Source organism: Coregonus lavaretus, assembly GCF_964263955.1.
Source record: "Coregonus lavaretus genome assembly, chromosome: 29".
NCBI lineage: Eukaryota > Metazoa > Chordata > Actinopteri > Salmoniformes > Salmonidae > Coregonus > Coregonus lavaretus.
In genome coordinates, this window is record NC_140016.1 from 15725180 (window position 1) to 15739961 (window position 14782).

At 41.3% G+C, this 14782-nt stretch overlaps 1 protein-coding gene across 1 annotated transcript in view; it reads left to right on the forward strand.

Annotated features, from left to right (window-relative positions):
- LOC311105032 (uncharacterized protein) overlaps nt 1-13460 on the forward strand; it is a gene marked incomplete at its 5' end in the record, with an annotated part of 107379 nt that extends 93919 nt beyond the window's left edge. The window contains one exon of the mRNA XM_084147011.1: nt 13197-13460. Coding sequence (XP_084003137.1) covers nt 13197-13287 — 91 coding nt within the window. The 3' untranslated portion in view covers nt 13288-13460. The remainder of the gene's footprint in view (nt 1-13196) is intronic.
- Between the last annotated feature and the right edge of the window lie 1322 nt (nt 13461-14782).

The window sequence follows — 14782 nt, forward strand, 5'->3', positions numbered from 1 at the left end:
ACCACAGACGATTACGTCGGCAGACCAGTCGTGATGGATCGGTGGGGCTCCATGTCGACACTAGGAGGTCCCGTCCGGTTGACAGAGAGGTAGATAGCCGGGAGATGGCCTGACTCGAGGCTAGCTCAAGGCTGATTAGCCAACCACAACATCCATTCGGTTGCAGCTAGCTAGTTGCGATGATCCGGTGTTAAAGGTCCAGTGATTCAGTGATTCCGGCAGAAAATCAGATATGTTCTGGGTCGATAACGCGCTGTGCAGACTGGCCGGTAATAGTCCAGGCTAGAGCTGGCTGGTAGGTAGTGCAGGCCACGGACAATGGTGAAAAACCCCTGCTAACGGTGGCTAATAGCAAGTAGCTAGTTAGCTGGCTACTCCCGTCCGGTAGACAGAGAGGTAGATAGCCGGGATATGGGCTTGGCTCGAGGCTAGCTCAAGGCTATCTGGTGCTTTCTTCGGGGGCAGTGGTGATTAGCCAACAGCAACATCCATTCGGTTGCGGCTAGCTGGTTGTGATCCGGTGTTAAGGTCCAGTGATTCAGTTATTCCGGTATGTTCTGGGTGAAAACTGCTAACGGTGGCTAATAGCAAGTAGCTAGTTAGCTGGCTAGCTAGTTTCAACTGGAGATTCTAGATAAAAGGTAAGTAAATAATAGAATCCGTTCCACATTGAGTGAGGCGGGTTGCAGGAAAGTATATTTAGTAGAATGATGAAAAGTGTGATAGGGGAATATATACAACAAAAGACAAAAAAAGAAAGAACAGGCTATTTACACGGACACACAACAGAGTACACGACCGCACTGCTACACCATCTAGGATATGTTTACACCACAGTATAAGTAAAATAACAGTGAAGTGAGCACCTTGTTATTGTTTCAATTAAGGATTGTAGCTTTGCCCAACTTTTGTCCACCCTTTGAAACATATGTTTCACTTTCTATAGCCTGCCCCTGTCTGATAAACACAGGGCTGGGGTTGGAACATGTACCACTCACTCATGGACAAAGCTGTTGATGCAAGGATATATATGGTGGTTTAAATTGTTTGTCTAAAAATACAACAAAAAAATACAACAAAAAATGGAGTAATACAGTATTATTCTTTGAGTTATGATTGAACAATACAGACATTTATTTGGGTTAAAAAAACAATTGAACAGCAGGAAAACTGCAGTGTGGCTTTATTGATTTGGGTAGCATGTTACTATGAAACCATAGCTGGCTAGCTAACTAAGTTAACAACAACCCTGACAGTGAGCATCTTGTAATGTTGGGTTACAGAATGCAACTAGCTTTCAAAACGTTTTTTTGTTTTACTTTTAATTTAGCTAGCTAGATAGGTTATGTAGCCCAGTGAATCTCACCCAACTATCTAAAACTGATTTATCTTAGTTAAAATAGATTTAATTAGCGAAATTGTTAACAAATTAGCACAACAACATACTTGCTATGATATCTTGCTAACTACAGTAGCTAGCAACCGACAGAGCAACCTTAAGTTAGCAGCATACCACATAGTGTAGGAGACTTGGCAAGCAAATTAGCAAACTAAACAGGCTAGCTAGCTAGAAATCGGACTAACTAGCTAGCTAGTACTCACTGAAATCTCCGACCTATGTTGGAACATTGGTAACATTGTGAAGACAACCTGTCTGTCTCTAGAGACTAGCTAGCTAAGCAAGCTAACACGCCACAACTGCCAATCGTCATCCTTACCTCTAAGTGTTTCTTCAGGTTGGAAGTGGAGTCTCTGGATGTCGACAGCAGCTTTACCGTGGGCAAACATAGTTTGCATTGAACTGTTACATTCCTGTCCTTTTCTTCTTTGAACACAAATTGTTATTTGAAACGCCATCCAAAAGATGCACTGCGTTGGCGCGCCATATTTTTTTATTTTGTGACCGTGTATGTTGCTCAGGCGGGAAGATCAAAGAAGCACTTTTTCTGTTAATGACGGACGTTAATATGAAAGGTAATTAAGAAAACAGGCAATTGTTTCATGGACATTTTTTTATCTGCAAACATCACTTCTAAATTTGAAAGTAATCCTAGAAGTAATGATCAACTTTTTCAAAAGTATCGGTAATCTGATTACAATATATTTGCTGTTAACGTAATGGATTACAGTTACAGTTCTTTTGTAATCCATTACATATAACAGTTTACATGTAATCCGTTACTCCCCAACCCTGTAGATGACAAGCCGTGGGAGATGGAACACTAATGCCTTCTAAACCGGGAGCTTTGGGCTCCTGAGTGGGGCAGTGGTCTAAGGCACTGCATCTCAGTGCTTGAGGCGTCACTACAGACCCCCTGGTTCGATTCCAGGCTGTATCACAACCGGCCGTGATTGGGAGTCCCATAGGGAGGCGCACAACTGGCCCAGCGTCGTCCGGGTTTGGCCGGTGTAGGCCATCATTGTAAATAAGAATTTGTTCTTAACTGACTTGCCTAGTTAAATAAAGATAAATTAAAATAGAGATAGAATCCCCTTCTATGTTCTAAACCCCCTGCTGGTAGCAGGTCAGATTGACTGTATAATGCACAATGTATAGGCTATCTGAAGACAATAGACATGTTGGCTCCTGAGTGGCGCAGTGGTCTAAGGCACTGCATCGCAGTGCAAACTGTGCTACTAGAGATCCTGGTTCGAATCCAGGCTCTGTCGCAGCCGGCCGCGACCGGGAGACCCATGGGGCGGCGCACAATTGGCCCAGCGTCGTCCAGGGTAGGGGAGGGAATGGCCGGCAGGGATGTAGCTCAGTTGATAGAGCATGGCGTTTGCAACGCCAGGGTTGTGGGTTCGTTTCCCACGGGGGGCCAGTATAAAAAAAAAAAAAAATTGTTCACTAACTGTAAGTCGCTCTGGATAAGAGCGTCTGCTAAATGACTAAAATATAAATAAATATAATATAATATAAATATAAATATAAAATATAATATATAAATATATGTTCCATAAGACACTGGGACCCTCAAGGATAGACTTTATGTGTGGTCCCATGTCACATATGGAACAGAGAAACCTAGACATGTGACTGTGCATTGTGATTTTCTAGAACTATCTAACAACACAAAGGAGTTTTACAGTAGAAAATTGGTCAAGTAACTTCCATGTCTTTCTTGAGCCAAAGACATCACACACCAAAAGTTGAAAGTGAATACACAGCTAGGGCATTTAATGAATAGATTTGACTGAAGTAGGGACCATTTACTCTGACAACACAGGGGTTCATCTGACACAATGGTCAATACAGCTCCCTAAACCTGTGTTACAGTTACTGTAAGGACAGCTTAAGAGCATTAAAGTGTTAGCTCAGCTCGTTTCAGACATTTAAAAAAGTACAACAGGGAGGGACAGACCACAGAGTATCTGGATACTTTTTCCACCCACCACTCAGCTGTTCTCATTCACTGGTTTCTTCTTCTTCTTCTTCTTCTTCTTCTTCTTCTTCTTCTTCTTCTTCTTCTTCTTCTTCTTCTTCTTCTTCTTCTTCCCAAGACAGATTGGCAGTGCAGAGTGGGTTAATTACAGAGATCCTCTACACAGTGAGCTCCCCAGTTGTGTCATCAAGCTGTCTGTTCCCATGTGGCAGATAGACATTTGTTTCAGAAATTAAGGAAACATATACTGTGTGAGTGGAAAGGGGGGGTGCACAGATGGTTGAATTCATTAAGAGATGAAGACTGTATTCCTGTTTCAAAAGCACAACTGTTGAACATCCCAACTGTAATTAAATGCAAACAGAAGCTGGCTACTGGCTTATACACTCTAAAAAGTAAAAGTTCCTGGAGGATCCTTTAGGGGTTCTTCAAATTGAAACTGTGGGGGAACCCCTATAAGTTCTATGAAGAACTTGTTAAAAGGGTTCTTCAAAGAACCCATTTTAATGGATCCTCAAATAACCTTTTGAAGAACCTTTTGGGGTTCATTTTTGAACTACTCCCCCCTCCCCTATTATTATTAGTAATATGCTTAACAATAACAACAATAACACAAGATTTTAGTTGTCAGTGTTTATTAGAATTTTATTGGCAAAGCAGAATAAAAAAATCTAAATATAAGGTAAACTCCCAGCAGAGCCCCAACATGTTGATGTTAATGTGTTGATGTTCTCCATATCCATAGCCAGAATGATTTTGCAGTGCATGGTGATCAAACAGGTTTCCTGTTATATTCATCAGAGGTGTAGGGAGGTTGTAGTTCTGTGAATCCAAAAAATAGTAATTATACAGATGATTAACAAAACATGCACACGACAGTATTCATACCTTGGTTTTTGTGGTAAATGTGAATGAAAAAACTATTTTGATAATGGTTTCATACACATACCTTGTCCATAATGTAGAGGCTTATGGGATTTTCATTGAAGAGGTAAGGGAGGAGGATGGTACATGTGATCTGCATAACGTACCTGTACCAATTGACATACCTTTGTATGCCTCCTCGTCTGTAAATCTGCAGACACAGACACAAAAGTCTGCACCCAATACAGCTAGCCTTCAACATATTCTTATAGCATACATATTCTTACCTCTTTGTTGATTGATATCCATTAAATTGTATCAATTTTCTGTTTTAGGAAGATTTGCACAAATATGAAACGATAGACGGTATCATCATAAAATAATATCAATTTAGATCATACAAGGGACAAGCCTTACCTTAAATTGAGGAGATCTTTACATTTTTCAGTTAAGTGCCTGCACCTGCAGTCCTTTCAAATCCAAATCCAAATGTTTCAGTTGGGCAGTTAGGTTCCTGCAAGAACCCCCAACAACGAATTAGGTTCCTCGATAAACACCACCTCCTATGGGGTTCTTGGAAGAACCTTTTGGGGACAATTTTCAGTGCCAAGAACCCTAAGGTTCTTCGAAGAACTTTGAGGATCTTAGAAGAACCCTTGTTGAACCCCTAATTTTTAGAGTCTAATAACTTTCCCATCATGTTGTATTCTTTGTGTTAATTTGCTGCATCCAGACTTGACAAGAGTACTTTCTTAACCTTTTTTTTTGTGTTGTTTGACTGACTTTTGCCTGCCAGAAGACGCCAAGACACTGTGTGGTGCAGATTGCGGCGCCATTTACAGAGCTATAACCATAATGGTTGTCATAGCTCTTTGAATGGTACTGCCATATGTACTGAAATACCAGCTCTATCATCCACCAACACAGGCAGGCGGACGTCTGCAACTTCACTTCTCATTACAGGATGCATATGTATAGAGCATATGGAAATATGTTTGTTTTTAGGTCATAGTGAAATGATGAATGATTCATTATGTAAATCAGTGAATCTGCTGTTCCCTTTTATGCCAAGTGTATCAATGTTCAGGAAAGTGATACACTTGTTTTTCACAAGAGGATTGTATCAGTAGTAGCAATGATAGGATCACATGTTACAAGTAGTCTGACGTTTAAAGTCACACAGATACAAGGTCACTAACTGTAACGCTAACACACTGTGTATTCGCTATGATGCAGGTTTAAAGGATAGTTTACAAGATGTTAGGAATGTTGAAATCTGATATACAAAACAAACACGTTTTACGAGTGGATTTATTAAGACGTGCATTTGCAACTTTACATTTTCATCAGGTTTTAAAGTATGGAAACCGAAAGTTAAATCTATTATTAGATTTATCAGGGTTATGGAAAAGCAATTATTGCAAAAGAGGAATAAAGTGCCCGGTGCTGCTGGTTTTCAGCATCAAGGGCCTTTAACATTATTTTTGCTCTGTCTGCTATTGTATGGGTTCTGGAGTCCTGTCTTTGTGCTAGACTCTGAGTAGCACTTCTCAACTGTTATTTGATCGTTGAAATGACTGTATTTACTTGAACCTTCTCAACATGTGATGGCTGTTATGTTAACAGCAGTACTTTCGCCTACTTGTCATATTTGATAGACATTTCCACTTACACACTTTTACATTGTGAATTATGACAGCACATTTATTTGACAAAATGTAGAGAATATCACCCATCCTCCCACCTGTGGCAACTCTACCCACAAGGCTTATGAGAAAGACCATATAGGCAACATGAATGCACCTGTGACATTTTTTTAATTAAAAGTTGACATATAAGTTGACCTATGAATTAAAGAACACAAGTGCAAGGTTGACATTCAGCACATGCTCCCCTAGTTCCAGAAAAGACCACCAACCAATCAGTTCATAGCCTATCTGGTGGAAACATTGTTGAGCCGTAGAGGACAAGCTCTACCACGGAATTCACAGAAAAGGAACCTCTCTCTCTCTGTGTTTCAACCTTAACCATGAGTTGCATTTTTTTATTAACTCCGAACATATGATTCAAAGATGTTTGTTTAACACTGTCAGGGCATCACATAAATATGAGGATTTTTCCTCTTTAAATGGACTGTAGGAAGTGATTTTTTTTTCTACATAGAAAATAAAGCACTCTGGGCTACATTGGACGCAGTCCAGCTGCAGGTTTCTTGGAGAGCCCTTTGATTTTTACTTACTCCTTCCATTTGTGTGGGTTCTGCTCATTGTCAAAGTAATGAATAATGTATAAATTATCACAAAAGGAAAGACTGTCTTCAATATGAAATGTGAAGATATGTTTATAGCTTGAAAAGTAACTTGTGTATGAACTAGTCAATTAAACACTCCACTTCGCTCTAACCATCACTTCAGTGGTACAGCACCATCTCCTGAATCATAAAGGCTCTTCTGTTAGAGATGAGCAGGTAAACAGCAGCTGGTTATTTCCTGTCTTGTGTTTGCTAACTTTTCCTCCCATTCAAATACACTGAGTGTACAAAACATTAAGAAAACCTTCCTAATATTGACTTGCGCCCCCTTTTGCAGCAGAACAGCCTCAATTAATCGGGGCATGAACTCTACAAGGTGTCAAAAGCGTTCCACAGGGATGCCAGCCCATGATGACTCCAATGCTTCCCACAGTTGTGTCAAGTTGGCTTGATGTCCTTTGGGTGGTGGACCATTCTTGATGCACACGGGAAACTGTTGAGCGTGAAAAACCCAGCAGCGTTGCAGTTCTTGACACAAACCGGTGCGCCTGGCACCTACTACCATACCCCATTCAAAGGCACTTAAATATTTTGTCTTGCCCATTCACCCTCTGTATGGCACACATACACAATCCATGTCTCAAATGTCTCAAGGCTTAAAAATCCTTCTTTATCCTGTCTCCTCCCCTTCATCTACACTGATTGAAGTGGATTTAACAAATAACATCAATAAGGGATCATAGCTTTCACCTGGATTCACCTGGCCAGTCTATGTCATGGAAACAGCAGGTGTTCCTAATGTTGTGTACACTCAGTGTATGTAATGTGATATTTGGTATGTTGTTTGCCAGCGGCTGACTACATTTATTCTTGAGCATTCTGGTCTCACCTGAGTCAACGCTCTTTACCCTTCCCCTGGCTTCTCTGGATCTGTGGCTCACAGTGATGAGGTAGATGTTCATTTTCTCCCAGGGGATGGAAGGGAAGGGACTTCCTTTAGTGCTATCCTCATGTAAACTTCAGGTGATGGGGCCGGCCTGTGAAAATTTATAGCAAGATTTTTATCTGGTTTATGTGAAGGCAAAAAGGAATCAGACTTGCACATTTACAGCACACTTCCCTCCACAACACACTCTTAAAAGCATGTTCACACGCAAAGGTTTACTCTTATGTCTTATTCTCATGCCTCAACACACTCTCTCTCTCTCTCTCTCGCTCTCTTTCTCTCTCTCTCTCTCTCTCTCTGTCAAACACACACACACCACACACACACAGTCCATCTGAACTGAAGAGGGTGGTGTGTGTAAGGTAAACACAGACTTCTCCTCTCCCAGGGGACGTGTAGCTACTTTTCTTCCCTCTATGTCTGCTCCTCATTCCAGTCAAAGAAACAATCAGGTCAGGAATGCTCCACCACTGCAACTCAACCGTCACTCAACTAAAAGTAATCAACCTTCTAACTTTGTTCCATTGAGAGATTCAGCATGTTCAGCAACTTTCCTCCAACCACCACAGCTGTCTGCCCTGTGTGTTAGCTAGCCTGGACACCCACAGCTGTCTGCCCTGTTTGTTAGCTAGCCTGGACACCCACAGCTGTCTGCCCTGTGTGTTAGCTAGCCTGGACACCCACAGCTGTCTGCCCTGTTTGTTAGCTAGCCTGGACACCCACAGCTGTCTGCCCTGTTTGTTAGCTAGCCTGGACACCCACAGCTGTCTGCCCTGTTTGTTAGCTAGCCTGGACACCCACAGCTGTCTGCCCTGTGTGTTAGCTAGCCTGGACACCCACAGCTGTCTGCCCTGTTTGTTAGCTAGCCTGGACACCCACAGCTGTCTGCCCTGTTTGTTAGCTAGCCTGGACACCCACAGCTGTCTGCCCTGTGTGTTAGCTAGCCTGGACTATTCTTCTGAAGAATGACAAGTGGAATGTGAGCCCCTGTGAAATGAAAGGATGCTGTTCCTGCTGTGTCCTGATGCCCTCCCTGTGACCTGGTGTGAACTAGAACATGTTGGAGTATATTAGTATGTAATAGATTTCCTCTCCCCCTGCAAAGGAAGCTTGGAATTGCAGGATTGCAGATCACCAAGACGAGCTAGTTATCTGGGTTTTACCTTCGCTAACTAGTCCCATACAGCTCAGTGAGAAGGCTCCTGGTCCTTAGCAGGAGGACAATCTATAGCAGCATTTTTATTCTTCACTCTGACGTTCCCCAGATAACCAGAAAAACTAACTGGAAAACATGTATTGATCGAATCTTTTTTTTTTATTATTGTTTCCCGGCCCCCACTCTCTGAGTCATTTCATTTCACGGTTTATATTTTCAAACTGATGTCCAACGGTTTAGTCATTCTCCGAACAAAGTTGTTCAGCCAAAATTTGTCAGAATGAGCAGATTTATTCTCCTGGGCCAACGTTGAGAAGTTAAAGCCCTCTTACAGTAAATGATGGAGTTCACTTTGAACTGCCATCTTCTACCAGAGCAGCTGCAAATGTATACAATAATTCCTAATAGAGTTGCCAGCCTTCTACTGTCAGTGTATGTGATTGGCAGTATTCTACAGTTGACAGTATGGAGTAGGTTGTGCTCTCTGTAGTGTGTGGGTCCCTGGGGAAGAAGTGTCTATCCCACAGTGCAGCATTTGGCACAGATCAAACACTTGACTGCTGTGGTCAAATCTGAGTGGCTGCTATGCCGTGGTCAGTGGTAAAGAGCCATTATTACCAATAAGATGAGAGCTGAGTTGGATGTCTCTCCGTTAACACTTCTTTGATCATCCAGCACTAGTTTGAATACAGAGCAGGTAAAATAAGGCAGGTATTTGTTCTTATTTCTAAGCTTGGCCAAGCAACATTATTGTATTCAGGAAGCCTGAGTATGTTTTAGATGGATTGTATTAAAATGTCAGTCTTTTCAGATGTATTTACAATACACACACTACTAGTGAAAGTAGGCTAAATATCTGATCTGAGCTCATTGTTTAATTGTAATTGTGGAGACTGAGGCTACCATTTCAACACGATAGATCATGTGATCATGCATACATGAGGACAAACTGAAGAGCATGAATAGATGAGATGTACTGTAGTAGACAGCCTTGGCTTGAAAAGCCAACATCAAGCCATATCGCAATGACTTGAAAAGAGTGGTTGGTGAAAAGAGCGGTTAGGTGTTAGGTGTTAATGAAGTCAGAATGAGAGTCAGAGAGAGAGCAGTGGAGAGTGGGCAGCAGAGACCTATGCCTATGGCAGCTTATGTGTTGCTTTAGCCCCATCCTTAGTATAGAGCTTAGGGCCCGGCCCGTATCCACAAAGCATCTCAGAGTAGGAGGGCTGATCTAGGATCTTTCCATACAATCTTATTCATTTTGATCTAAAATACAAAACTGATCCTAGATCAACACTCCTACTCTTTGTGGACACAGGCCCAGGAACTGAGGGGCTGAAATAGGGACACAGAGGAAAAGAGGATTTGCCCCTCTAACACAGTCGTGTTTCTAGAGCATTTTATCCATCAGGAGCAGTGTCACCATCTTCCTTTCAGTCTGTGGTCCTTTCTGTGGGTAGGTAGTAGCACTTGTTGGGTTAAACACTGCAATGTGGCAGCAATTTTGGGTTCTGCTGCATTGGAAAGCTGTAGCACGTTTCCGGATCATTAGAGAGGTCTAAAGTTTTTTTAAGGTAAATTTCACGGCCAATTTCTAAGCAGGAATCACATTTGGTTTAGTTGTTTATGAAAACATCTCTTAATGGTTTTAGTGCATGGCCAGTGCTGGTGGCTTACACAGAGACAGTGAGTCTACATGACAGTAAAATATTTAATTAACTTCTATGTAAGCAATTTACTCCAGAGAAATCACTCATCACATGGTTTCCAAATGGTGTTTCTTTATCATCCGTTTGATGAATTGCTGTTTTGCATGTGTAAAATGTAATTTAGTGAGCATGATTTGTAATGCAATGGTATCACACATAATCCAGGATTTTGCTATATTCATTTATTGGAGTCAATTACCTTACCATATTGAAAATGACCTTACCAGTATATGAATATCATTCTGAATCCCTTCGTTGAAAATACAATCCAAGATGTCATTAGTTTAAACAAATGCAGTGTCTGTCTTGACCGATGCATCCGGCCTCATTAAAATTATACCCATGTTTAAGACATTAAAACCACAGGCTTTCATTGGTCTTTGAGTTAATAGGAGTCAAATTCTACCTCTATAACCATCCCCATTACAACCCCAGTCATATGATTACGCATTTCATTTGCACTAATGTTTAATATGAAGTGAAAGGGAGGTTATTTTTGGACAAGCATTTCAATCATGCAGACGTAGTCATTTGACTGCTTTTCCAAAGCCTTGGACGATGTCAAGAAATGTCTAAATTTCCCTCAATAGAATGTTATATGTGTGGAGTGAATGAATGATCACATTACAGTCAATGGGAGTTCATACTAATTTCTGATTGTACAGTGCATTCAGAAAGTGTTCAGACCCCTTGACTTTTTCATATTTTGTTACGTTACAGCCTTATTCTAAAATGGATTAAATAAAAAAAATCCACACACAATAACCCATAATGACAAAGCGAAAACTGTTTATTTTAGCAAATTTATAAAATAAAATAAAAACGGAAATACCTTATTTACATAAGTATTCAGACCCTTTGCTATGAGACTCGAAATTGAGCTCAGGTGCATCCTGTTTCCATTGATCATCATTGAGATGTTTCTACAACTTGATTGGAGTTTGAAACCACCAAGACTCTTCCTAGAGCTGGCTGCCTGGTCAAACTGAGCAATCCGGGGATAAGGGCATTGGTCAGGGAGGTGACCAAGAACCCGATGGCCACTCTGACAGAGCTCTAGAGTTCCTCTGTGGAGATGGGAGAACCTTCCAGAAGGACAACCATCTCTGCAGCAATCCACCAATAAGGCCTTTATTGTAGAGTGGCCAGACGGAAGCCACTCCTCAGTAAAAGGCACATGACAGCCCGCTTGGAGTTTGCCAAAAGGCACCTAAAGACTCTCAGAACATGAGAAACAAGATTCTCTGGTCTGATGAAACCAAGATTGAACTCTTTGGCCTGAATGCCAAGCGTCACGTCTGGAGGAAACCTGGCACCATCCCTACAGTGAAGCATGGTGGTGGCAGCATCATGCTGTGGGGATGTTTTTCAGCGGCAGGGACTGGGAGAGTAGTCAGGATCAAGGGAAAGATGAACGGAGCAAAGTACAGAGAGATCCTTGATGAAAACCTGCTCCAGAGCGCTCAATACCTCAGACTGGGGCAAAGGTTCACCTTCCAACAGGACAACAACCATAAGCACACAGCCAACACAATGCAGGAGTGGCTTCGGGACAAGTCTCTGAAGGTCCTTGAGTGGCCCAGCCAGAGCCCGCACTTTAACCCGATCAAACATCTCTGGAGAGACCTGAAAATAGCTGTGCAGCGACGCTGCCCATCCAACCTGACAGAGCTTGAGAGGATCTGCAGAGAATAATGGGAGAAACTCCCCAAATACAGGTGTGCCAAGCTTGTAGCGTCATACCCAAGAAGACGCGAGGCTGAAATTGCTGCCAAAGGGTTTTCAACAAATTACTGAGTAAAGGGTCTGAATACCTATGTAATATGTGTTATATTTCAGTTGTTTTATTTGCATAAATAGATACAAACCTGTTTTTGGTTTTTCATTATGGGGTATTGTGTGGCAATTGATGATGTTAAAAATCAATTTAATCAATTTTAGAATAAGGCTGTAAAAAGTTAAGGGGTCTGAATACTTTCCGAAGGCACTATCCTTTGTGGGGAGATGATCCGTGCAAAACATCACTGAAATTGAATGGTTGATCATATTGCTTAATCATCTGAGAGTTAGCGAAGTAATGTTTCACCGTGTCCGGAAAAATAAGGATTAAGAAAACATCTGTGGCCCTAAACTTGTCAAAGTAAACTTATGACATGACTAAAATGTGCAGCTCGATGGTTGTCAATCATCATTCTTTATCGTCTCGATTCAGCAACATGACACTATTTCAGTCATCCATTAAAGTCAAAATGTTTGCCTATATGATGTATCTTCAGGTTCTCATGATGCCAGATGGTGAAAGGGAGAGTAGTCATCTCAAGTAGGAGTCTCGCTGTCTTGACTCAGCCTTACATCCCACTTGTCCATGTCACGTAGTATAATTGGATGGGTATATTTGTATATTTGAACAGTGGATCTGAATATGGTCGTTTAAAGCACTCTGACTCTAGCGTTATCACTAATCCTGGTTGACCATGGCCCTCAGAGTGAACCAGTTAAGGTTTCACTGTAATTCCACTCATATATTGCTGCCAACAACAACCTCAGAGAAGAGAAGGTCAGGCTCCCCTCCGCAGAGCCAAACCCAATGTACTGTCATCCCGGAGCGTCATGTTAACCAGACTGCTTGAACCTGGCAGAAGATATGTGCTGCTCTCTTTACGTGGTTTTAAGTTACTCAACAATACCTCTCTTCATTCCAGGGTTGGCTATAATTTCAACAAAACAGTGAATCCTAAATTAAATATATGATGTCCTTTCTGTAATCTGTGTGCTGTCTGTGTTTTAGGAATGTTGATACATCTCAGGATAGTGAAGGACATTGAATGATAACCCCATGTCACTTTGAAACTAATGTTACATTCAGTGTTTCGTATCATTTCAGGTATGCTGCCCTGCACAATGGAAACAACATTGAACAGGAAAAGCAGTCGTTGCAAAGAGAGGACACAGAGTCGCAGGAGTCCTGCTTCTGACAACCACAGAAAGACAGACAGTCAGACAGACACTACTCCGTGCAGGCTGAGACAGGGACTGGGTCAGAACCATCCCTAGAGGGGGTCATTCTAAAACAGCCTCTCCAACTGAGAGACAGCCAACTCAACAACATCTCCGGACTTCATTCTTAGTAGCAGGATTTGATTATGGACTGTGGAACCCTATAAGGTGAATAATGTTGCCAAAGCTATTTGATATGAACTTGGTTTTAAGATATGTCTTTCCATATTTCCTTTGCTTAGAAAAGGAAGGAAAACACTAAAAATCTCTCTGATCCACTATAGCTCTGTTAGAAGATGGATGTTTCAGTAATGCTTAGTGTTTTCTGTCACCAAAATAAACATATTCAATAAGCTTTATTAATCAAAAGAGGTGCAATTTCACACAGGCACAGAGGGCTCATAATCCATCATTTAGAATGAAGCATTAACTTGAAATGTTCTAATTAAAAAAATGTAAAGGTCTCTTATCTCTCCCTGTCATTGGTGCCCTTTACTCAATCACTAGCAGCCTACATCATCTGATTTCCTTTGATGCTCTGCATAATCTTCAAAAGCCGAAAGGGATAGGAAGTAATTGAACACACCTACGTTATGGTTTGGTATGGTATGAAGTAATTCAGCCCTTGACCGACTCTGATTATTATTAGCTGCTAAACTATATAAATGATCCATCCCTTCCCTGTCATGACTCATCTCTCATATGGCCCATGCAATAAGATGGACATGTTTCGCTGAATGGTTTTAAAAGGTTATGGTTGCTGGAGTTATTTAATCTTGGTCACAGTATTTTGCCTCCTACTGCTGTGTGGTAGTCTACTACCGTACTCTGTACAGTACGTGTGCATACTTGAGATCATGTCCTATACTTTTTGAAGTGCTGCTCTCAACATCATGTATGTTTAGTCTAGTCCACAGTAACATCCAATGTCTTATACATGACTAACGGTAGCCTGAAATATGTGCCAGAATGTACTCACATTTTCATTCATTTATATTCATGAACAATCCAAGGTATCCTTGAAATGTATACGTAGCACTTCAGCCAATGTTAACTTTCTTCTGAAATGTAAACATTGTCTTTTTCATTTAGGTTATTTTCCTGTGCAATTTCATAGCAAACCAATCCACTTGCTGAGTCCTTCAGTAGGCTACCAATGAGGTCTAGCTCATGTAAGGCATTCGCCACCAAAGCCAGCATTTAATTTTCTATGAGTCACCAAATAGAGGATCAGTGGTTCAGTTAATTATATTTTCTGTCCAAAGCACTGGGAATATTTCCTTTCAGTAAGCAATGTAACGAGATCAACCAACAGGATATAGAGATTACCAACTGTATTTTTCCCCACACATCCATTCTGTTAAACACACATTCAACTTAAACGAAATGACCCTGTTGGTTGAACTTCCTGATGAAATGCCCAACCTTTGTAGATAGCCCATCAATAGCAGATAACAGTATGGTTCTCATGTT